The sequence below is a fragment of the Denticeps clupeoides genome, chromosome 10 (genome assembly GCF_900700375.1).
Source record: "Denticeps clupeoides chromosome 10, fDenClu1.1, whole genome shotgun sequence".
Lineage (NCBI taxonomy): Eukaryota > Metazoa > Chordata > Actinopteri > Clupeiformes > Denticipitidae > Denticeps > Denticeps clupeoides.
In genome coordinates this window covers 2,029,479-2,053,769 of record NC_041716.1, presented here as the reverse complement: position 1 = coordinate 2,053,769, position 24,291 = coordinate 2,029,479, and the positions used below count along the sequence as shown (strand labels likewise).

The following is a 24,291-nucleotide window of genomic DNA, read 5'->3' as shown; positions in this document are numbered from 1 at the left end:
GCCCTTCAGATGAAATAACAAAGCAGCCAATCAAGTGCACTAATTTTCCCTCCAGTCGCACATCACCTCCCCTTGATGGAGCTCTTGGTGTGTGACGGCAGCTGGTAGGAGGAGGAGGACGAAATGGCCGCTAAAGAGTTTGTGTAGGAGACAGTGAGTGGCAGGGAGAGTAAATGAGGTGACATCAGAGAAGGGAGATGTGCAGATGGACGAGGCGGGAATGAAGGACTTGCGCGCCCCGTCAATTATTTCTGTTTCACACGCCGTGGGCATCCACCCACACTCTTCCTTACTTTCCCTTCCTGCCGCTCGCTCTCCAGGATACGGACCCTCTTGTCGTTTTAATGAACACACAGCGCCGAACGGAGTGGATATTTCATTTCCACATACTAACGTTCTAACAAATCGCCTCTAAAAGGGTGCTTTGTTTGCAGAATTGAATTGTGCCCTGACCAATTATTGCTATCAGCCATAATCAACCACACAGAGCGAAAACATATTATTGAATAAGGAATATAGCATCTGTGGTGGTCAAACCCAAGCAGTAGTTCACTTGCTTAACACTTAATTCAAAATGCAGTAATTTCAGACGATATCGGTGGGGGAGCCCGAACCGCGGCCCGTCTCTGAACCACACTCTCTCTCCGTCGGTGACGGGCGTGGACGCGGCCTGCTTTGTTTTTACTCCCCTATCTCCATCTGAACGTCCGCCGGTGCATTCCTGTAACCCGGGGTCAGCGGCTTGACCTCCCGCTAAACTGGCGGAGCAGCGGCCCCTCCCCCCGCCGAACTTTACTCCTCTTACCGAAAATGGTTTTCCCAGACGCGTCCCACCCCCGAGCGTGGTGGGTCTCCGTGTCACGCTGTTTGTGTCGAGCTGTCAGTGAGAAGGCCACTAACACAACCACCATGCCACAACCGCACACACACACACACACACACACACACACACACAATAGCAGTGCTGTGAAACCGGAGTCCGGTGCAGAAGACCAGCAACAGCCTCTGGGAGTTTCATAAAAAAAAATCAGCCGTCCCTCTTGTTCCATATTTACCCCCACAGACAGTATACACACACACACACACACACACACACACACACACACACACACTCCTCAGCCTTCACCATGACTCAACGTGGACTAAAAAGCGAGTTACATATTCACACGAACCCAGCAGTACAGAGAAGGGATGGAACATGCAGATGGAAGACGAGCGCTGAGCGGGCATGGCGCGGTACGGACGGTCGTGTGGCCTGGGTCAGCGCGTTCTAGCTCTCAAAGGAACCCCAGAAACCCCCAATATCCCCCATGAATGATGAATTTATTCATTTTGTTAGATGTTCTGAGGTTCTGCACGTCTTCCATTTCTTACATTGCAACGCCATAACGGGTGGTGGTAGCCTAGTGGGTAACACACTCGCCTATGAACCAGAAGACCCAGGTTCAAACCCCACTTACTACCATCGTGTCCCTGAGCAAGACACTTAACCCCGAGTGTCTCCAGGGGGGACTGTCCCTGTACCTACTGGTTGTAAGTCGCTCTGGATAAGGGCGTCTGGCAAATGCTGCAAATGTAAATGTAAAAATTGTACACAGTTATATGGAATACACAACGGGACACAAGTGCTGTAATCCCGACAGCCAGCAGGCAGAATTCCGCACCATTAAGCGCTCGTGCTCTATTTGGACTCGCCGGCTCTGAATGTGTGCCCAGTGTTGAGGCCGGGCGCGGTGTTGGGTTACAGCGGTGTGTGTGTGTGTGTGTGTGTCTGTGCGACGCATTACAACAATACGGCAACAGCCTTGGGGCACGAGAGGCTCTTCGGAGGGGACGAGAGGATTTTTTTTTGCAGTTGCGGGAATAAAAAAGAACGGGAACAGAGACGGACGGACAGATATAGACTCATGTGAGGGGAGTGGGAACCTTATCCTGGAATAAATAGCAACCAGAGCTACAGACTCCTCCTCCCCGACTCCCTCTCCCCCTCTCTCTCTCTCCCTCTCTCTCCTCCGCTCTCTCAGCCAGTCTTACAGTCTGTCATTTGACCAGACACCACCGAACACGAGAGTGCAGCGCCGAAGCCAGCCGCGATCTCCGCGACGACCTGAAGCCGCTTCTTTCTTCCCTCTACCCCCCCTCCACTCCGGTGACTTCGCTTCTTCCTCTGATCGGAGTTGCCGCTGTTATCAGCTCCGGCTTCTCCTCCCCCCCACCCGACCCCCCCCCGCCGTCATCTCGTTGGGATTTGTGCCACGAGGGGAGAGAGCAACAGTGTGAGTGTGTGTGTGTGTGTCTGACGGGCCATGCCCACTCCTGGTGCTCCTGCGGTCACCGACTGGGGTTTGCCATGAAGGGGGGCCACCACCACCGAGGCTGCGCCTGCCAACACTTGTTCCGAAAAGTCCTGGCAAAGTGTGGCTGCTGCTATGCGCGGGTCCGAGGTCAGTGCCTTTTCCCATCCGCTCGTCTCAACTTTCCCCCGCTCCCTCCCCGTCTCTCGCCGCCCCTCAACTTTCCCCCTCGCCGCGTCCTCTGCCGCGGTAGATGCTCGCCCCCCTCCTCCTTACAGCCGACTGCAGGGCACCGGGGACTCGTGCAGAAGCGTGCATGCGCGTCGCTTGTTGTCTGGGGGTAGGTGGTGGGTAGCGTCTGGGGAGGGGCAGATATGGGGCAGCTGCGGTGGTGGGCCGGGGTCCTGAGTGGTGCAAAAAAAAGAAAAAGAAATAAATTCCTGACCCCCCCCCCCCCCCCCCCCAACCCCAAAGCCGAAGAAGAGAGATTTAAACCAAACACACACACACACACACCTCCTTCCCTTGCAGGGCTGGGGAAGTTGCAGTGATCAGGAGCTTTCTCGTAATGCGGCGAAATGCGATACGAGGGATACTCAGCAGCACGGTGTCAGGACAACAGATTAGCCGACCTCCCCCAGCCCCCATTGTGTCACGCTAATGCTAACGCGGCCTCCCACAGACCCCGGCGTCGGGGCGGCCTATCTGCCGCGTCCCCGTCGTTCACATGCCTCCCGTTTAATCTCCGCCTCTTATGTAATGCATATTCCTCCGCCGCTGAATATCCACCTCCGCAGGCCGCCGGTGGAACGTCACCATCCGATTGGTCCGCCGCCACGCGTTTCGCCATTTGACGTTACGTTTCACCAACAAGGAAAAGAAACACCAGCTCTTTTCCGGACCTTTCTCTTCTCTAGGTGACATGACTAAGCACCTCACGGGACCCTCGGATGGAAGTTTCGGACGAGGCGGTGGATTGTTTTCCCGTATTTTTTGGAATATCACAATCTGTAACGATGTGAAGGGTCGTGCATTGTACTCCGGAAAAAAAAAAAAAAAGAACATTCGAGACAAATATAGAACATCCTATCCAGATTCTGTTGTGCTCTTCCGCCAACAAGGTGCACAGCGGTCACCTTTCCGTCCAGCCGTTCTTCTCCGGCTCACACACTGACCTGCACAAAGCGGGAACTGAATTTGAATCTGCCCGGGGGGCAGGAGTGAAACGCGCTCTGGCATCTGGGGCCGAGAGGGACCTGTTGCGGACAGGGGAATGCGCCATTTTGAGCGAGAATGGCGCGAGGCGGGGGTCCCTGCTTGCTGAAAATATCGTTTTAATGCCGGGCATTAGCGCCGAGCTCGCCCACTTTAATATAAATCACATTAGCGCAGAGTGCTGGGCAGATGGAGGGCAGTTAAGCCCATATGTGCCTCCCTCCCACCCAACCACCCTCGCAATCCTCCTTTTTTTATCTACCTCTTCCTTACCCTCTTTTGGCCTCCCACTCACTGCGCCCTTCTGTCTAAACTCGCGGGCGCGGGAACATCCTTTTACCGCGGCACGGCGAGGCCTACGTGATGCTTGAGGCGGCTTTTCTTTGACTTGAGCGGCGCAGCAACACCGGAGTTAACATTCCCGACCCCGCGGTGATGTAACACACATGCACTCTCGGGCGCGGTGTTTTCATGTTTGCAGGGGAGGCAGCAACACTCGGTTTACAGGCCCGAGGAATCGCGTTTCTAGGAAGGATCTGGCTAGAGTAGGTGACCCTTGACCCGACGTGGCGGCGCGAGAGCGTCTCCGAGTAAACCTGCCAGCAGAGCTGCTGATCTGGAATCAGAATAAACGATGTAGGCCCCACAGCAACAAAACACCCATTTTCTTCCCCGATGGCGCGTGTTCTCGGCCGCTGCGCGGAGACTTCCTGTTGGCCGTGATGTCGGTGGCGTGTAGACAGATACCCCGGCCGGCTGCAGTTAAACCGTTGATACAGAGACGCCTGAGTCGAACCAATGGGCCTGAAGGGGCTCTATTAACTAGAGAAAATGAAGAATTCACCCATTCAAAGTTACACCCAGGCAGCCATTTTGGGCATAATTACTTTGGCTTGGAAAGCCAAAATCTTGTTCTTTTTTTTCTATGCGCGTCTCCTCCCACAGTTTTCATTGCACATCAATCTATCTTCCACTCCTCCTTTTCATCTCTCCATCGCTCTATTGAGGCCCATTCATTACCAGCATCAATGGTAACTTTATCAGTTTATAAACATGTTCCAAACGTCACAAAATGTCATATGACGCATTGTGGCCAAACCCGTTAGCACTTTTGATGTTAGCATACTAGCATCAGCATTGCAAATCCAGGGTCCAAACATCACCAAATTTTATGTGGTGCATCATGGCCATGCCGCGTTAGCATTATTGGTGTAAGAAAGCTAGCACGATAACCTGCAAATTTTTCAACATGTCCCAAACGTCACCAAATTTCACGTGATGCATCGTGGCCCCGCCCCGTTTGCATTTTTTATGTTAGCATTAGATGCTAGCATACTAGCATTAACATGATTATATGCATATGAAAGGCCAAACAATCTTAATTTTCAATGATTCCACTGTTCCCTTTCATCTTTTCATCCTCTCATCTTTTAGCCTTTAACTGCTTTCCAAGCCAAAACCGAAGTTTGTTCACAAACTCTAGTTGTGGATAAAATCCCGCTTAAGTCAGCTGGAGTGTGTGAGAGAGGATGTGCAGTTATATAGAAGGAAGCGGGGAGGCTTTGTGATAGCACATGTTGTGGTTGGGCTTTTTCGTCCTTTATCTGTTCTTTTCTTTATTGTGACTTTATTTTCATTTTTTTCTTGTGGCCCCGGCAGTAACAGGAAGTGCAGCTTTACCTCAGGAAAAAACACTTCTTACCCCAAGATGAGCGCTGGACAAAAGAGCTTGTTGTATTCCTTGTGAATTCCTGCCTTTCAGTCTGAGCTGTCCTCGAATGTGGCTTTACTTTTACTTCACTTAAACCATCAGGTTGGACGAAGACAGACAGTGAGATAGTGAGCGGGACAGATATCGCAATTTCCTCACCTGCCAATTCACATCGACAAGTTGCAGCTCATCTGGATTTCATGAGCCTTACCCATCGTTCCTTCCAACTCTTCAGATCAGTTTCCCATTCATGGGTCAAGCCAAGAATTAGACTAAACTAGAACTTCGCCATTGAAAACTGCTTTTTTTGCCTAGAACTTAATCACATGAAATGCAAAATCGTTCACATTTTTTCCTGAAGTCGGTTCTCCGACAGCCCAGGATGAGTTCACTCCTTCACTCCTGTTAGTGAAGCTGCTTGTGATGATCATGGCTAAGATTCGGAGGTATATAATAAAAAATAAAATACAATTTCCTGTATACTCTACCAACCAGGATATTTAGGATGTAACGTCTATAATTGTACGATGCTGCATGTGGCCACGTTGAAACATTAACATTAAGTGAATGACCAAACAGTTCCTTTCAGGATAGGTGGAGGGTTGAGATGGAGACAGCACCATCCTGCGTCACATCGATTACTGCCAAGCCTCCCACATGTCTGAAGGCGTCTGGTCCACACGCGCAAGGTGCGATCGCTCTCAATCACACATGGCCGAGGGTGTGCGGAAGTAACGGAGGCTTTTCTTCAGCAGTTCCCGTCCCTTCCTCTTCCTCGCCGTTCAAACTTCCAGACCTCAGGCCCATTCGAAGTTGTAGGAGAGTGACACTCAGCATCCTGGCCACGTGACCGTCTTCATCCTTCCCCTCCTGTGGAGCGGCAGCGAGGTGGCATGGGGTCCAGATAACTGGAGCGATAGTAATAATTCCATCTGCCATAAGTGCCCTCGCCCGAACAGCATTGGTCTGAATGGCGGTCGGCAACGCGGCCGCATGAGGCCCTGTCTGGGCTCAGCCGGCGCTCCGTCATCAACTTATAAGGCTTCACGCATCTCTATGCATTGTTGGGGAAATAATGGCGAAGTGTGTGAAAAGTACTTGAGACCGTTGCCGGGACAGTGGGGAAAGATATTTTTAACGCCGGACGCCCTCCTCCTCCAAAGCCTCCCTTATAAGCTTCCCGGCGACTCGCTCCGAGCCGCGGAGAAAGAGTCCAGGCCCAAGTTTTCGGGCAGAACCTTGCATGAGTTGCCTGTGTGGAATGCGAAGACCAAGTGGAGCATTAAGATCATTCCAGGGGCGAAGCTCCCCCCGCCCTCCACCCGGCTCTCTATATTAAACTTGGTCTCGCAGCTGGATGTAATAACCTCCTCACCTCCGCTTTCATCAGACCTTCTCTTCTCTTCTCTCCCCCCGCCGTCATATTTCCTCCTCTCCTCCTCCGGCTCGCCGCTCTGTGTTCTGTTCGTAAACGTGCGGGAAGCAAGGGAACAACTTATTAAACACAGGAGTGCATTCCATACCTTTTTTAGAAAGAAAAAAGAAGAGCATTTCTCCCTCTCTTCTGCTCTTCTAACTAAAACCCTTTTGACGAGAAGCGAATGATGCGGCAGTTTTTCATTTTTCGTTTTTTTTTTTTATTTATCGTTTTCAGGGTAGCCCCGGAACAGATACGCATAGTGGAATCATTATGCGTCTTCAGTGCACAGTGCATTCTGGGATGGCGCCTTTTGGCAGACTTCCTCTGTGGTTTTCTCCGAGGGGGGGGAAGAGGGCTTAGTCAGAAAATACTTTCCGTCCCGCAGAAAGCCAGAGCTTTGACCCACTGTTTTCTGGCCCGTGGTGCAGACGTGAAAATTGATCCAGGCACCTCGGAGTACCGAGGTTCTGTCATAGCGGCGATTCTGGGCTTCGGGGGGGGTTCTTGGGTCGCAGAGGAAAACGAATATCACCATTTTGAGCTTAAGAGGCCTGGGCGTTCGCCGATCCGAGCGAGAGCCGAACCGCGGAGGGCAGAGTGTTGGTGCAGCATCGGTGTGTGGGTAAGTGCGAGTGCGATTGCTTCATGTCGTTCTGACAGCTTATCTCTTTTTTTTTTTTGCGTCGGTGTCCCCTGCTCTCCTCCCCCCTGGTTTTAGTTGCTATGGCAATGGTGGTCGGAAGAAACTGGGAGCCATGAGAAGGAATGAGGATTTGTGCTTAAACAGGAGCACGCTTGCCTGTCCCCAGACCATCCACCCATCTCCCGTCCGAAGGAGAGTTTCTCACGAATTCCTCTTTCATGCCAGCGCACTTTCCAAATAATAATGGGAATATGCAGCCTGTGGTAATTCAATACGGTCCCTTGGGCCGGATGGTGCCGTGGTTGACCGGGGGACAGGGTGGGCCGGTGTCGCTTGTTATCTGAGACGAGTGGTCCTCATGGCCTTGGAAGTCCCCAGAAAAGTGGCAGCTGGCCCGGGTCCAGATATAATCTGCTTGCTCGCGGCCCTCCAGAGGTCATGGAATAGTGATCATGAGGGGACGGCGGTGCCAGTTTCGCACAGAACCCAACTCAAAGGGTTTCTGTGGCCGCAGCTGGTGTGTTCCTGATCCTTCAGGAAATGCGAGGGTTTGCGTGCGAAGAGAATTCGGATTATTACTACACCTCTCGCCCAACCTTTTTCCACTGTGCCATGGGCCCTGTGGAACCACAATTATCTCCGCAGGATGCTCATCTGTGCCATCTGGGCACCGGTGTCCATCCCTGTGATGAAGTTCTCCAGCAGCCTACCTCGGCTGGGGAAAACATTCCTTTCTCGGACTGAAGAGTGCACACACCTGTACACGAGCGCTGTTTGCGCTCACCGGAGACATCGGCCAAGCTCTGGCCAATGGGAGCCCCTCCGGGGCTGAAAGCGGGCAACCAGCGTGGCGTGAGAGCCGACTCCCGGGGATCCGGGCCATCTGCGAAGTAAGAGGTAGTCATTTTCCTCTCAATTTACCCACATTACTGACTGGACTCCCGCGCCACAAGCCTGCGGCGGACGGCTGCTTTCCGACGGCGGTGCCAGTTGATGAGTCGAGCGGCGTGCCCCATGCCAGCGAGACTGAGCGATAGAGCTTCTGTGGTTCATGAAGAACTAAGTCTTGTGCTGCAGAGAAGGGGCCCTCGTCCTTTTTCCACGGACCAGGCGCTGGGAACATGGCCTGCGGTCCTCGACAACGTCATCTTTTTACCACACTGCCATGAATGTGTCCCTGGACCTGGCACCACGTATTGGACCAGAAGAGGGCGTTCATTGGTGGTCTGTGCTTGTCTTCGCCACAAGCTGAACTCTTACATGCTTGCAGTAGGGGCGTTGAACTGGGTCTCGATGCAGACGTGGACAATTCCACGTGGATGCAGAGCAGACCATAATCGATTACATCATAATGATGTTGCTTAGTGATGTTCAGGTGGCGGTATTAAAATTGTAGTTAAAAGTAGTGAGGGTAGTGACAGTGGCTGCCTGATCTGAGTACAGTGCCGCTCCGGGTAGGAATTCGGCCTCGTCCACAACGAACGCTCTCTGGATGCCAATACGTGCTTAACTTGTCGTTTATTTGTCGCCAACCGTATGCACAGCCGACTGAATGCTGGTGCTGAACGCCCATGTGGACGGCGCTCAGTCCACGCTCACCGGACGCAATGAACGGCAGAAAAACGCCTGGTTCATCACACTGACATTTACATTTTTTTACATACATTTACAGCATTTATCAGACTCCCTTATCCAGAGCGACTTACAATCAGTAGTTACAGGGACAGTCTTGCTCAGGGACACAATGGTAGTAAGTGGGATTTGAACCTTGGTCTTCTGGTTCATAGGCAAGTGTGTTACCCTCTAGGCTACTACATTTACAGTACTACCACCCTCACATAGCTGGAAACAAAATGTGCCGTAATGCAGAAGAATTTATGGTATGTATCGTGATGCATTGATAATGCATTGACAATCATCGTGAATAAAGGTTCACACTGTCAAGCATACGTCCAATAATAAGTCCATCAAATGTGAAGCAAGTCTCTTTCCCAGCATTTGCAAAACACAATGGGAACAGTCTAGCAAATGTCAGCGTTATCAGATCTTCCAAATTTGCCCACTGACATGAAAAGGCCTCACAAAAAATACCACATTTTTGTAAGTGACTTGCTTTTGTTAGGAAGTGTTGGCAACACAGAGAATGCACAGATGCATCCTTGAAAAATGTCCTGAACGGAGGACTCGGTAGCCTTTCAAGGATCCTACACATTCAAACAGTCTTTCGGCAGGATGTTATGGCGTGGTACCCTCAAGATTTATCCTGACGAAGATCTTTCCTAGACTTGGACACGTCCTCCCTCCATTATCCTCAGACAGAACAATGACTGTTGGAGCTTTCTGATGTTTCTGATGTGTGTCTTTGCGTCCTTGATGAAAGAAGACCCTCAACCCCAGGGTGGAGCAAATGAAAGTGCCAGTAAATTGCTGCTCCTTAGTGGAGGCCACCACTCCGGCTCACTGGAGACATGAGCTTATGCACGTAATTACGCCCGAGTGTGTGTGCTGGTGAATAACTGTTTGGTGTATATATCTTGTGTTGAGCCTACATATAGACTTCCTGTTGATGTATGTTGCAATCTATTGAACCTCTTTATTTAACTGTCATTGATCTCTGTGTGTGTGGCCTCTTGTTGCATGGTTGCGTGACTCCTTGTCTGCCTATGTTGTACTAATCCATCTCATATGAACCGACAAATCCCATCTCCTCCCTGCTTCGGTCAGATCAATAACTCCTGAAAGATGGTTCCGGGCTCTTAGTGAAAGCAGGTGGTCTGGATGGGGCGGGATTGGGGTTCTCCGGTCCCTAAACCGGCTTGCTGACGACACGAGGACAGTAGAGTACCGCTTGTGAGCACATTTGGTCCTTGACTGCAGGGTTGTACGTGGTTGTGGAGGTTTTATTCTCCACTGGCCCCTCTCGACCGCTCTTCAACAGCAACTAAGATCGATAGACGCTTGTGCTCCCCCCCCCAGGCTCTCTGCTCCATGTCATGAAAACAAACAGTAAATGCTCAGGTCGCCAAGTTGACTACGTTCACCGGGATGTTGGGTCCTGCTGCCCTCGCAGCGCGGTGGACGCCGCGTCATTTACTGCTGCTCTCAGCAGCTCCTGTGGCTGCGGGGGTCATTTGCAGGGCGGCTGCGGGGGTGCGGGGGTGAGGTTGCTGCAGCGCAGTAGGGGCGGAGGAGAAGGAGCGTAGAGGGAGGAGGGGCGAGGCGCCAAGTGCCAGAGCTTATTACCCAACAGGGGGGGAGACGAGGAGAAGGCAAGCACAGCTGCCAGGAGGCTCGGAGCATAAACATCAGGAGCCCAGGTGACCAAGTGGGGGAGCGGCAGGTTCCACACATCTCCACTACGGTGCCACAGAACTGCCATCGCCGCGTTCAGATTTAGCACCCCTCATCCGACTCGACCCCCCCTTGCTAATTACAGGTTCACTTCCGCCGGGTGTTTATCCGGAATGCGAGACTTGGTGGGTTCCTGGGGGAACCCCTGCAGCTTGCAACCTGCCACTTTCATTACGTCTGACCTTATTCTGGGGAGTCCGGATCGGCCGAGTCACGTCACCATTTACACTTTACTTTACTTTGCAGATGCTTTTATCCAAAGAGACTTACAAGAGGACACCAGCAATTCTCATTCAGTTCCTATAGATTTTCAGTTACCAAACTATGGTCAGGAATAGAACATGCAGGAAATTGTTAAGTGCTAGATGAAATTTATTTATTTATTTTTTTTTAATTTTGTGAGTGTGTGTGTGTGTTAGTGTTGGACTTGTCTGAAATACTTTTCAATTGCTTCTTAAAGGTGGTGGTAGTCTCGGCTAGTCAATCATGGGCAAAGTCGAATTATTGCATTATTATCCCGCCCGTTGGATGTTTTCCTGCTGATTTTTCTGCGTCGCTGTGAATGAGAAATCGCCCGCATCCCATCCCACTGACTAGCGAACGTCCTATTGCGTCGAGGCGGTGAAGGTTGATTACGGCGTCGCGTGTCAATGTAAAAGGAATCTCAATTCGTTATTGAATTTCACCTAATTCGCGGTACACACTTGCATGCTGCCAGTGCCACTTTCTTTCTGGCTCTAAAACAACCACAGTGTGCTGCGCTGATGAAGTACTTGCCTGTTTTTGTCTGTGTCTGGGACAAATCTGAAAGTGAAGGGATTGTCACGCGTGATACACAGCAGCACAGCACACGGTGCACACAGTGAAATTTCTCCTCTGCATTTAACCCGTCACCCTTGGTGAGCAGTGGGCAGCCATAACAGGCACCCGGGGAGCAGCATGTGGGGATGATTCTTTGCTCAGTGGCACCTCAGTGGCACTTTGGCGGATCGGGAATTCAAACCGGCAACCTTCTGATTACGGGGCCGCTTCCTTAACCGCTAGGCCACCACTGGCCCAAATCTGCACAAAGATGCGTCCCAGACCAGCGAAAGGTTTTATGGTCACGGGACCACAATGCGCCCTGGTGGGTCGTTCAGACCTGTACGTATCGCTCTTCAACGGGCCCTCAGAAACGCAAACTGTCTGTATCTGCCCTTCACTCTTTCCTGCTTCCGATGGGAACTGCATCCGTTTAGTCGGAATAGGTGAAATGTAATACAAAGGCTGCGGTGCGATAAATCCATCGCAAAGGGTGCTGAGATGAGACAGAGAGGGCGGTTGAGGCTGTGATTAGGAAAAAGTGCCGCACTTAGTGGCAGAGTGTATTGAGCTCTGCTCGGCTCTTCCGGCGCAGATGATGCTGTTTGGACCAGGCTGCTGGAAGGATGCGCGACCAGTGAAGAAAGCACTGCTCAAGTCACTGTTGTGTGTGTGTGTGTGTGTGTGTGTTGCTCAGCTGCTCAGCGGTGCCGGGCACACATTCGGTCAGATGCTCTGGCCGGCTTCCCGCCTGCTGCAGCCTCCCAGCATACACTGACTAAAGAGCCCCGAGGTCCCGAGAGACGGGCGTTCTGGAAAGCTGAACCCCGAACAGTGCTGCCCTATTGCGGCCGGAGCTCTCCCACAGAGCTGATGGCTCAGCACTGGCTCTCGAGCCGATCAATGGGCGGAAATTGAAGCGAAAATTCCTAAAGCTAAGAGTTGGGAGAAAATTGGAAGCGCATCTTCTACTCTTGATTCTCATGGGAACTCCAGAGGCTGTGTAAGGTGCGTTAGCACAAAACCAAGCTACTCTGGGAAGGCTCGGAGGTTTTCACCCGACCATCTGGACACGTCATCTTGACTTTGAGGGATAAGTTCTGAATGGGGAAGTTAACAAGAAGGCCTTCCATAACCTGCCAAGACATTCCTTACAAAAAACTAAAAGATAATCTAATGACCTTGGTCTTCTACCAATGTTCTAAGCCATGTTCTTAGGCCCATGTTTATACTCCACACACTCCAATAACTCGTTAAAATGAACAGCACAGCATGGTAAAATGATTAATAATAGAACAAGGAATCAAAGGAACCTGAGAAAGGTACTAGAATTAGTTGGACTTAGTTGGAAGGAATAGCAGATAAATTAAGTTTAAAGTGAAGTGATTGTCACGTTATACACAGCAGCACAGCACATGGAGCACACAGTGAAATGTGTCCTCTGCATTTAACCATCACCCTGAGTGAGCAGTGGGCACCATGACAGGCCCCCGGGGAGCAGCGTGTGGGGACGGTGCTTTGCTCAGTGGCACCTTGTGCGGATTGGGATTCGAACCGGCAACCTTCTGGTTACGGGGCCGCTTCCTTAACCGCTAGGGCCACCACTGCAGGGACGTGGAAATTAACTAGATTTGTAATGGGACAGGTAGACTAAAGATTCCGAACCTTCACAGAACATTAAATCCTTCATAGCTGGGGAAGAAAAGAGGAGAATAAGGAAGCCGGGACGATGAGCAGCGCGAGACGAACAAAGATTAAGGGACGTGTGAGGACACGGAAGGGGGACGAGACGCCTGGCGCTCTGACCGTTAATGATCAAAATTCGCCGAGCGGCTTCCCCAGGAATGACTGACAGGGCCCTCCTCGCCGGCAGCCATGTGCCCCGGCTGTGGCGCTACTGGTCACCGCGTGCCGGTTTCCGTGGTGAGGGACGGTTGAACAGGAATCACTTGAGCGGCCGACGCTCCAGCGCGTTTTTCACATGCGTTTTGCTGAAGGTGCAAATGCTTCGCGCGGTGTTACAGTAGCCCGCCGACCCCGAGTCCCGCCTGCGGAGACCGGCGCCGCCTTCCCGCCGTTGTTTTCTTTGCTCAATGATTTGCTCCCTCCGGGCTCCTGGTGGAAAAAGACAGGGGGGGGGGGCGGCCGCTTTGTAGTTGTGTTGATGGCGGCCCGCGTGGAACAATATGTCCGCCGAGGTGTACAATATGTCTCTTGTGAAAGCGGGTGCGCGTCTCCGGCCGCCCGCTGGACCTGTTTGATGGGTTGTGCATGTGGCTTTGATGGGGTGTCTGGGACTGCGTGAGACTGTCGGTGTGTGTGTGTGTGTATACAGTACAGGCCAAAAAGTTTGGACACACCTTCACTGAAGGCATCAAAACTATGAATGAACACATGTGGAGTTCTGTACAAAAAAAGGTGAAAAAAAAAAGGTTTTATGTACTAGTTTCTTTGCTCTGATTACTGCTTTGCACTCTTGGCATTCTCCCGATGAGCTTCTACAGGTCGTCACCTGAAATGCTTCTCCAACAGTCTTGAAGGAGTTCCCAGAGGTGTTTAGCACTTGATGGCCCAGCTCACCCCAAACCATCTGGACTGGGTTCAGGTCCGGTGACTGTGGAGGTCAGGTCTCCACTTTTTGTTAAGTACAGAACTCCACATGTGTTCATTCATAGTTTTGATGCCTTCAGTGAGAATCTACCAACGTAAATGGTCATGAAAATAAAGAAAACACGTTGAATGAGAAGGTGTCCAGATGTTTGACCTGTACTGTGTGTGCTTATCCAGGTTTACTTTGGGTGTGTTTAAGGCCGGTGGTGAATGTGTGTGTGTGCTACGTATGCAACGCAGGCTCAAGCCATGGACTGTGCTTCTGGCCAGAGACGATATGTGGCTTTTTCTACATTTTATTAGAAGAAAATAATAACATATTGGCCTGAATAAAAATGTGGGGGAAAAAACAATAGCAGATTTTGTAGTAATCATTTAAAACAAATGTTACTGACTGGTTCTTAAGATTTTATATGCTGTAGTTGGGCAGTGTCGGCCTAGCGGTTAAGGAAGCGGCTCCGTAATCAGTAGGTTGCCGGTTCGAATCCCGATCTGCCAAGGTGCCGCTGAGTAAAGTACCATCACCGCGCTGCTCGTGGCTGCCACTGCTCACCAAGGGTGATGGGTTTTTCACTTCACTTTCACTAGTAACGCATTATTAAACGATGTATAAGGAGTGTATTCACTTCGCAAAATGCCATGTGGGGACGTTCGATGAAATAACCACATGTGCACATAAATAGCATGTTACACCGGCCTGTAGTTGTGTTGATGTCGGTTAAGGAAGCGGCCACGTAATCAGAAGGTTGCTGGTTCGAATCCCGATCTGCCAAGGTGCCACTGAGTAAAGCACCGTCCCCACACATTGCTCCCTGGGCACCTGTCATGGCTGCCCCCTGCTCACTCAGGGTGATAGGTTAAATGCAGAGGACAAATTTCAGTGTGTGCACCGTGTGATGTGCTGCTGTGTATCACATTTTTTTTTGTAGCGTTGTGCATCTATGACCGCCATTGTGCCGGTGGTGTGCTCTAGGCCCACTGCATGCAGATCTCCTTGTGATCCTGTGCAGGGTGACAGCTGGGAGCCCGAGGACACATGGCGGCAGCTCCAGATATCAAACAAGTCCCGAAAGCCGCCTCACTCGTTCCGGATTTACTCCTCGCCTCCCTCGTCCTGCGCCCCTCCCTCCACTGTCTTTCCCGCCCTGTTAGTTCAGGGTTTCCTTTGCTTCCACGAAGACACGGCCCCTTCTGCTCCATTCACTTTATCCTCCGGTCTTTTGTAGGAAAGGTGGGTGGGTGGTGAGGCTAAACGTTGAATCATCTGCACATTCTCTCAGATAAGGAGGTCCTCGGCCTCACACAGATACGGGGGAGGGTCTCTTCTTACCGTAAATCTCGGCTGCCATAAATCACGGATCCCATCACGCATCACAAGCAGGGACTGAGGACCTACTGCAGGCCATAAACGGACCACACGCGCAAACAACAGTCAGATTTTCTTACTCTTCAGGCGGTAGTTATGCAGTGGCCAGCATTGGCGTCCAGTCAAAACCACATTTACACTTACAGCATTTACCAGACGCCCTTATCCATAGCGACTTACAATCAGTAGTTACAGGGACAGTCCCCCCCTGGAGACACTCAGGGTTAAGTGTCTTGTTCAGGGACACAATGTTAGTAAGTGGGGTTTGAACCTGGGTCTTCTGGTTCACAGGCGAATGTGCCCACTAGGCTACTGTTTTGTTATTTTTTTATTTTACGGCATTTTCTCTTATCCTGAGCACCTTACAACCAGTAGTGACAGGGACAGTCCTCTTGGAGACAATGAGGGTTAAGAGTCTTCCTCAGGGACACAATGGTGGTAAGTGGGGTCTTGTAATACCACCCCCAATCACCCATAATTAGACCGTCTCTTCTTCTTCCATGGCTGACAGGCTGAAGGCGTGTAGCATCAGATATTTGTTACTGGCTACTGCCACCCACATCCCCACATGGGGACAGACGGTCCTCGTGACAGTGACAGTGGCAGTTGCTGCGTGTGTCGTCTTTTTTCATCCTCTTTTTTCAGCATCATCTCAGCTCCCTGGCATCTCCCGCCGCACGTAACGCTTGTCCAGATGCGGGGACCTTTGCGGTTATTGCGTTTGTGTACATGTACACCCCGCTGCTTGTGTGGAGGACGTGAGACACAATACTTCATTGTGTTCGGGGATTTCAGGCCATCGCCAAGGCCTTGATTTGCGATGAAATTCCTTTTTCGATGTGAGGTGATGTGTGGAGTTTATGGTGGCTCCATTGTTCAGGATCTGGGAACAAGAGTAAGAGAACAGACAACATGGAATTCTGGGAAGAGAGAAGGCGGGTCTGGTGTCAACAGGAGAGCAGTGTGCCCTGTGCTTTTAGTGGTGGTACACTGTTCAGGTGATCAAGTCATCAAAATTAGCAGTAGATTTGCTAATATTATTAGCAATTATTAGCATTAATATTTACATTTACATTTACAGCATTTATCAGACGCCCTTATCCAGAGCGACTTACAATCAGTAGTTACAGGGACAGTCCCCCTGGAGCAACTTAGGGTTAAGTGTCTTGCTCAGGGACACAATGGTAGTAAGTGGGATTCGAACCCGGGTCTTCTGGTTCATAGGCGAGTGTGTTACCCACTAGGCTACTACCACTACCAGTACCAGTACTACCAGTTCATGCCATAACTGCATCATAATCATGGATCTAAACTAAATTTGGTGATGCACAATAGTAATTAAGTGTTTATAAATGTTAAAAAAACCTTAAATGATAAGATAACAAAAGGCAGAAAGGCATCCCCAGTTCAGGGCATGAGGATGTCCGGATAAAACTGACGGATAAAACTAGACAGAAGCAGGATGAGGAAGGAAAACGTGATGTAGGTGACGAGAGGGGGAGCGGCTGAAGAAAGTAGGGGGACTAGAGCGATAGAGGAAAAGCAGAAGGACCTCCGTCTTGGTCAGGATTAAAGAGCGCTTCCGGCACACACACCCGCTGTACTCTTCCCAGGGTCTGGGTGACATCACTGCACCGCACAGAATGGTTTTAGAGGTCAAGGGGCTATTTTTAGCCTCCAGGGGTCACATGACTGCGGCGTATTGGGGGGAAAAGTCTTTGAATGGGCTCTGAACAACACGACACAAGCTCATCATGTGACGTTGCAGGGGAAAGCGGCCCGTTCTCGGCTTCTGACAGCTGTGCTCCTGTGGACTTATTCTCCATTCTCCTTCACTCTGGTCTCTCTCTTGTAAATAATGAATAAAATAAAGTGAAGTGATTTAACCATCACCCTTGGTGAGCAGTGGGCAGCCATGACAGGCGCCCGGGGAGCAGTGTGTGGGGACGCTAGTAGGGTGGTCGTAGCCTGGTGGGTAACACACACGCCTGTGAACCAGAAGACCCAGGTTCAAACCCCACTTACTACCATCGTGTCCCTGAGCAAGACACTTAACACTTAACAAGTATCTCCAGGGGGGGACTGTCCCTGTAACTACTGACTGTAAGTCGCTCTCGATAAGGGCGTCTGGTAAATGCTGTAAATGTAAATTGCTCAGTGGCACCTCAGCGGCACCTTGGCGGCTCGAGATTCGAACCGGCAACTTCCTTAACCGCTAGGCCGCCACTGCCCGCATGCATGAACTGCCTACTCATGTTTCATGGTCATTGTTTAATAAGAGCCACCTCATCTCCCCCCTGCAGATTCGTACTCGGCGGCAGGCAGCGAGGGCAGCATCTCCACCTCCGTGGCCTCGCTCCCGCCGCAGGCGGCGTCAGGCAGCTCCGCCCCCAGCTCGCCGGGCTCACGCCACTCCGTCAGCACCCTGAAGAAGTGGCTCACCAACCCCGTCCGCAAGCTCAGCGCCGGCGCCGTTGGCGGGATGGGCGGCTCGGGGGGGAAAGGGGGCGAGAGGCAGGCCCGCAAGCTCCTGCCTCCGCCCTCGCTCTCGCCCGCCACCTCCCAGCATGGGCAGGAGCCAGACCACGCCCACCACGCAGAGGCGGACCAGCTCACCGTCCTGCCCACTAATGACAGAGAGCAGGTGAGAGCCACACCAAATCTACTTATGTCCCTGCATTTCATGCTCGCACCTTCAGTCCTATTCTAATATCTGTTCTATTGCTTAAATCAAATAGAATTATATCCAATAAAATTACAATAATATACAATAGATGTTACATTTGTCATGTTGATACTGTTCAAAATACGTTTAGAATACATATAAAATGCATGTGTAAAACAAGTCATTCATTTCAGATCATATTTGAGTATTTCGCTCATTTAACATTACGGGGGAAAAATAACCAAACTAATCAAGTCAAGTCAAGTCAACTTTATTTGTCAATTCTGCCACATGTGCAAGACATACAGAGAAGTGAAATTGCGTTACCCTCAGACCCATGGTGCATACAAGTAACATTAAAATACAAACAGTAACATTAAATACAAAGGTATAAAAATATATAACATTTAAAAACACTGTACAAGTAAGGGCACATGGTGGAGAGTGCAAACCACGTAAACATGTAAACAATATAGTGTAAAGTGTAAAAGTGTCAAAGCGTCCTTTACATAATGTTCATTATGTAAAGCTAATTGCTGGCTGAAAACTGTGAAATATTTCATTTGCTGTCGGCCATGTTCCCAACAAAGCATGAAATCGGGTGGAGCAATTTGAAAAAAAGACCACCCAGAATTTACACTCACCACACAGCCAGAGCCTGAACCTTTAAATGTAGACATGTGACCCCAATGCTGCAGACAGAGAAGACTTTAGTGAAGCCCCCCGGGCCCCATGCTGAACCGCACGCCGCGGTAAACACTCGGGGAAGAGGCCGTTTGTCTTGCATTTGGGTCGTTGCTGTGTAATTACTGAAGGTCACAGACAGGCTAACTACGCCGTGAGCGAGCGATCCCTGACGTGTGTGTGTGTGTGTGTGTGTGTGTAGGTGTGGAGGGACGGTCTGACCTATCCTGAGGTCCTGCATCAGTTTGACTCTCTTCATGGATCCACATCGATGGCCTTCACACAGGTGAGTCAGACCAGCGTTTACCAGACGCCCTTATCCCGAGCGACTTACAATCAGTAGTGACAGGGACAGTCCCCCCCTGGAGACACTCGGGGTTAAGTGTCCTGCTCAGGGACACGATGGTAGTAAGTGGGATTTGAACCTGGGTCTTCTGGTTCATAGGCGACTACTACCATCCCTTCATAAAGAGAGAACCACCATTTCACCATTAATTTTATCTGGCAAAAAGATTCTAAACATTAAACAAAAACCAAATGACAGAAACATCTGGCGTCAAAAAGGTGCTCCTGACTGTTTGTAGATAAAACGTTTTAGAACACTGTCATCCAGATGCTTAAATAAACATGTTTTAAAAAATGTCCTGTACGTCTGTATTAAAATGATCAGTGGCTCAGACTTACTCGTCCAAAAGCCCCGTCACTGTCCCCATGTCTCAGCCCATGTCTCAGGCTGGGGCTTTTCAGGACAGAGTAGAATTCTACCTGATGCATTGTTAACGACGCTTCATCACGTTCCGCGTGTGGAGGGACACAGATCCATTAAAATACGTTTTATTCAATGTTTGCGTGTAATTTTGTGTACGTGTGTGTGTGAGACGACGCCAGATGGGACATTTGAAGGATTGTCTGTCTGATGCCAGGCTGCCCGCTCGCTGCCAGTCGCTGGTGTTGGGAAAACACACTCGCAAATACACACACGCCCCCGCCCAGAGAAAAGGGACGAGGGCCACGGTGCCACGACAGCACGTGGACCCGTCTCCGCGGGGGACACACACCTCCGGGCCGGAACTGTGTCCTGTCTAAGAGCGAGGCGCGGTAACGGCGAGCGGCAGGGCGAATGGTAGACCTTTGATGTGCTTTATGAAGCCAGATGAACGAAGAACGAAACCAGATGTGGACGTGAGTGACGCGCCGGGCGTATTACAGAGACCCCAGATCAAAGATGGTAAAATACGGTCGTCGTTCGGTGAGTCTTCCCTGGACATCCGCGTCGTTCGTTTTTGATGTGCCATTAGCCGTTGCCTTAGCAACAGCCCATTTGAATATCGTGCATGAGCAAGGACCTCCTCACACACTGCTTCCTGGGGAAAGGGGAGAGAAAGAGAGCGAGAGAGCGGGGGGGTCGTGACCCCGCAAATATTTCTGCACTGCTGCAGAAAGCCTGCGGCCCCGCCTCCCTCAGCCCGGCAGTCGGTGTCCGACCGTGGTTCCCACTCCCTCTCCGGCCCGTCCCTCTTGACCCGCCACCGTAGGCCACGAGGGCTACGCTGCATTCGTGTTTATTGTTCATCGGAGGATGGAAAATTCCCGGGACTCGCGTGTAAGCGAAGGGGAAACCGCTTCGCTCACTCCGTCCTAGAAGAGGGGGATTTACTACCAGCCCGACAAGGCAGAGAGAAAGAAACGGGCTTACATTACCCCCCCCACCGCATCCGACGACCCAACTTTAGAATCATTTCCTGCAGGGAAAGCAAGACGTCTGACCTCAGCTTTTATTAAAACTGCAGCAGATTAAACGGGACTTCTGGGTAGAGAAAGAAAACAAGCGGAATAAAAAGAAAAGGGGCGGGGCTTTACCTTTGGTCCCCTCCAGCTCACATCTGGAAGAGATTATGGCAGTGAGGGAGAGACCTGTCACATGGAACCAGGAGCACCAATCTGGGTGAGGGGATGCAGAGGTCCGTGCAAACACACACACACACACACACACACACTCTCTCCCACAACTCTGCTGTTAGCCGTCTGAGGACATCAGCCAGCGTCAGCTTCTTCAAACCGCCTCTCAGACAATTATTCTCAGATTCTAATCAAGCACAGGGAGGCTTTCTATCGAGTGTGTGTGTGTGTCTGTGCCATCGCATTCGGCCTTGTTGCCTGTTTGTACATCACAACTCACACCCTTGAGAGGAAATGATCAGCCTTTTTGTCAGACGCATGAAATATTATCTAGCGATGAGCTGAAACGCACCAAGGTGCGAGTCTGTTGTCGGATTTCACCGTTTTCAACAGTTTCTGGAAAATGACCAAACCCAGAGTACACTCACACACACACACACACACACACACATAGTCACTAGCTGGCTTCTGTCTGGCCGCGCTGTATCAGGTGTCCAAGGCGATGTGGCTTCCGCCGTGTGCTCAGCGAGGAGGGTGCAGACGTCATGCACAGGGGCCGGCTGAGTAATGGAATAATAGACCGTACGGAAGGAAAGAAGGATGGATGGGTGGGCGCTGTTTACGGCCCGTGCGCCGCAGAGCTCGTTTTGAGAAGATCCGATCAGCCTCTTATCTAACGGCTGGGGTCAGGGTTCCACCGCCTGACCAGAAGGTTTAAAAACGACACGTTGCAGGGCTCTGAGAGGTGATGTCAGAGGCAAGTTCACGATCAGGAGCTACAAAAATCCATGCTTATCTATATAGAAACATTCTAAAACAATAACAAATAATACATGTATACACACACACACACACACACACACACACACACACACACACACACACACATATATATATATATATATATATATTCATAATGTTGCTGTCTGATTAATAACGAATGCCTTTTAAAAAAACATTTTTAATTTCTGTATTGTGCATCCAAATTTGATTTAGCATAAGAAATATTCGAATCAATTCAGATAATGGGTTTCTAAATGTTTCACTTTTTACGTTTTGTATTGAATGAATTAAAAAAAAAAATGTCTTAATGAGACTATTCAGTTTATAGTTTATATTGAATGTTTGAAGGTTTTTTTTTTTAATAAGGTCCACCAATGACAAAACGAGATACGAGGAAGAGTGACTGTGCTGAACAAATCCCTGAGTAAACGTCTACGTTGCCAAGTTCCACGCAGTGTGCCGATGGCGTGTCTCTGTACTCGGTGGACTTTAGTGCTGCGTCCTGGCCGGTATTGATCGTTAAACGACTCAATGTGAACGCACCGCAATGTTCAGGCGAGAATACGGGGTGGTGGTGGCCTAGTGGGTAACACACTCGCCTATGAACCAGAAGGCCCAGGTTCAAACCCCACTTACTACCCTGAGTGTCTCCACTACTGACTGTGTAACTACTGACTGTGAGGCGCTCTGGATAAGGACGTCTGGTAAATGCAGTGAATGTAAATGTAAATGCACATTTTAAGTCCATTTAGCTGCACAAACCACATGTTTACGCGCTGTTTACGGAAGCGGGGTGCATGTAGCGCTGTTGATGGGCCACGTCCATCATTCTCTTGCCGTCACCGCTGCCAGCTCTGGTCCTGTCACCCAGGCAACCTGCGCTCCCAAATCTTATCTTCCCCTCCCCGGCCCTCACGCCGGCTCCTCTTTCCCATCCATCTCCCGGGCGTGCTGTCTTTAATCTGGCCGCGTGTCCTCCAAACAGCACGTGGCTCCCGCCGGCCCCCTGGCGGAGGAGGACGACGCCTCCAGCCAATCGTCAGCCACCGCGGACAGCGAGGAGGAGAGGAGGAGTGCCTTGGAGAAGAGCATGTATGTGTTTCCTATCCCCTCTGTCGTAATAACTACGAAACGAATCAATTCTTAATGCATAAATAAACCTTTCAAAACCTTGTCCACCTAAAGGACATAAGACAGTCTGGATTTACCAGGCCTACGTTACCAAGCCGCTCCGCTCCTGGTGACTCACGGTCCCATTTTTAGCAGCCGCTTCATGTTTGATATGTAAACGGTGTGCAGATCATCCGTCCTGGTGTTGCAGGTACGTGCTGACGGAGCTTATAGAGACGGAGAAGATGTACGTAGACGACCTGGGGCTCATAGTGGAGGTAAGGAGGGTGCGAGGGTGGAGTCTAGTGGAGGACTATAGTGTTGTGAATGTCCCGACCCCGCCCTCCATGGGGCATCAGGCCAGCTTCATTGGGGTTCTTCCAGAAGCAGCTATTAGCAGATGATGGGAGGATAGGCTTAATGCCATCGAGCTCCAGAATCAGAGATCAATAATATCCCACCGGCTGGAAATACCGTCACCGGTATTGTTATGGTCCCTCTGTTCCTCTCTGACCTCTCGACCCTCTGCAGGGCTACATGGCCACCATGGGTGCCAAGGGCGTTCCTGAAGACATGAAAGGGAAGGACAAGATAGTGTTTGGGAACATCCACCAGATATACGACTGGCATAAAGAGTGGGTATTGCACAGATGGCTGTGTGTGTGTGTGTGTGTGTGTTGCCAGAGAGCTTGGGTGCTTTACCACTTTGCCTGCTTGACTTTGCTCCTTTGTCTGCGTTGCTGTTTCTTGCCAAATCTAGGCTTTCCCTGTGTGTGTGTGTGTGTGTGTGTGTGTGTGTTTTGAGAGTCACCGGTCTGTCTCTATTGCAGCTACTTCCTGGGTGAGCTGGAGAAGTGTGTGGCCGAGCCAAGGCGACTGGCACAGCTCTTCATCAAGCATGTGAGTGGCAGGACACTTTCCTCATGGCCCAGGAGGGACAAACACACACACACACACAGACACCAACACACACACTTTCTCTGTCTGTAAAGCCAGTAAACAGTGGTGAGAAAATACAGAACTCTTTATACATAGCAGCACACACACAAGCACAGGCCCTGTTTATACTCGCTATTTCTGTTCCACTCGTCCACTCCTGTTATTGATACCCCTTAGATGTACGAGAGATCTGTACGTGTGAGTGTGTGTGTGTGTGTGTGTGTGTGTGTGTGTGTGTGTGCGTGTGTGTTGACTGGCTCGCCTCCAACAGGAGCAGCCTGGTCAGGAAACTGGAGTGAAAAATAAAACGGGCAGACCAAAGGCCTCCTAGGAACAAAACAGGGAATAACAAACATGGCGCCGCGGCGTGTTCCTGGGTTCCGCGGTGCGTGGTGACCGGAGGACACGGTTGTCCCAGAAACATGGTTGGGGAGGAACGAGCCTCCTCGTTTTACTACACCGATTGAAATGTAATACAGTTAAACACTTAAGCCCTCCATCTGGCAAAAAAAATGCCCTGGTAACAGTTTAATAAGATGGAGCCGTTGGGGTAATTAACTTTAAAAGACTGGAGGGGAATAAGAAAGGAGGGGCGAAAAAACCTCATAACTGAAATCCAAACGTGGTGTCAAACTGTGAAAACAAGCAGACTGGGAACCGGTGGTCTAATGAAACCCAGCGAGGGGAGAGTCGTGGCAATGCCGAGGGTGCCAGTCTCCCCTTCCACCCTTCCTGGGCTCCGGTTCTCTCTCCTTTCTTCTCCACTTTATTGCTGGGTTGTGTCTCCTTTTCTCAGGAAG

At 50.6% G+C, this 24,291-nt stretch overlaps 1 protein-coding gene across 5 annotated transcripts in view; it reads left to right on the top strand.

The window, feature by feature from the left end:
• The window catches only part of arhgef25a (Rho guanine nucleotide exchange factor (GEF) 25a), a 43,424-nt gene that overhangs the window by 10,966 nt on the left and 8,167 nt on the right, over positions 1-24,291 (top strand). For 2 of the 5 annotated variants that reach the window (XM_028993605.1, XM_028993606.1), the window contains exons 3-8: positions 17,715-18,055; positions 18,963-19,046; positions 22,428-22,534; positions 22,764-22,830; positions 23,084-23,187; positions 23,383-23,452. In XM_028993605.1, the coding sequence (XP_028849438.1) occupies positions 17,715-18,055; positions 18,963-19,046; positions 22,428-22,534; positions 22,764-22,830; positions 23,084-23,187; positions 23,383-23,452 (773 nt within the window). Of the gene's footprint in view, positions 1-1,984; positions 2,445-7,196; positions 7,263-17,714; positions 18,056-18,962; positions 19,047-22,427; positions 22,535-22,763; positions 22,831-23,083; positions 23,188-23,382; positions 23,453-24,291 lie in introns of those variants that run through there. The other 3 variants (XM_028993609.1, XM_028993607.1, XM_028993608.1) reach the window with 3 other exon arrangements.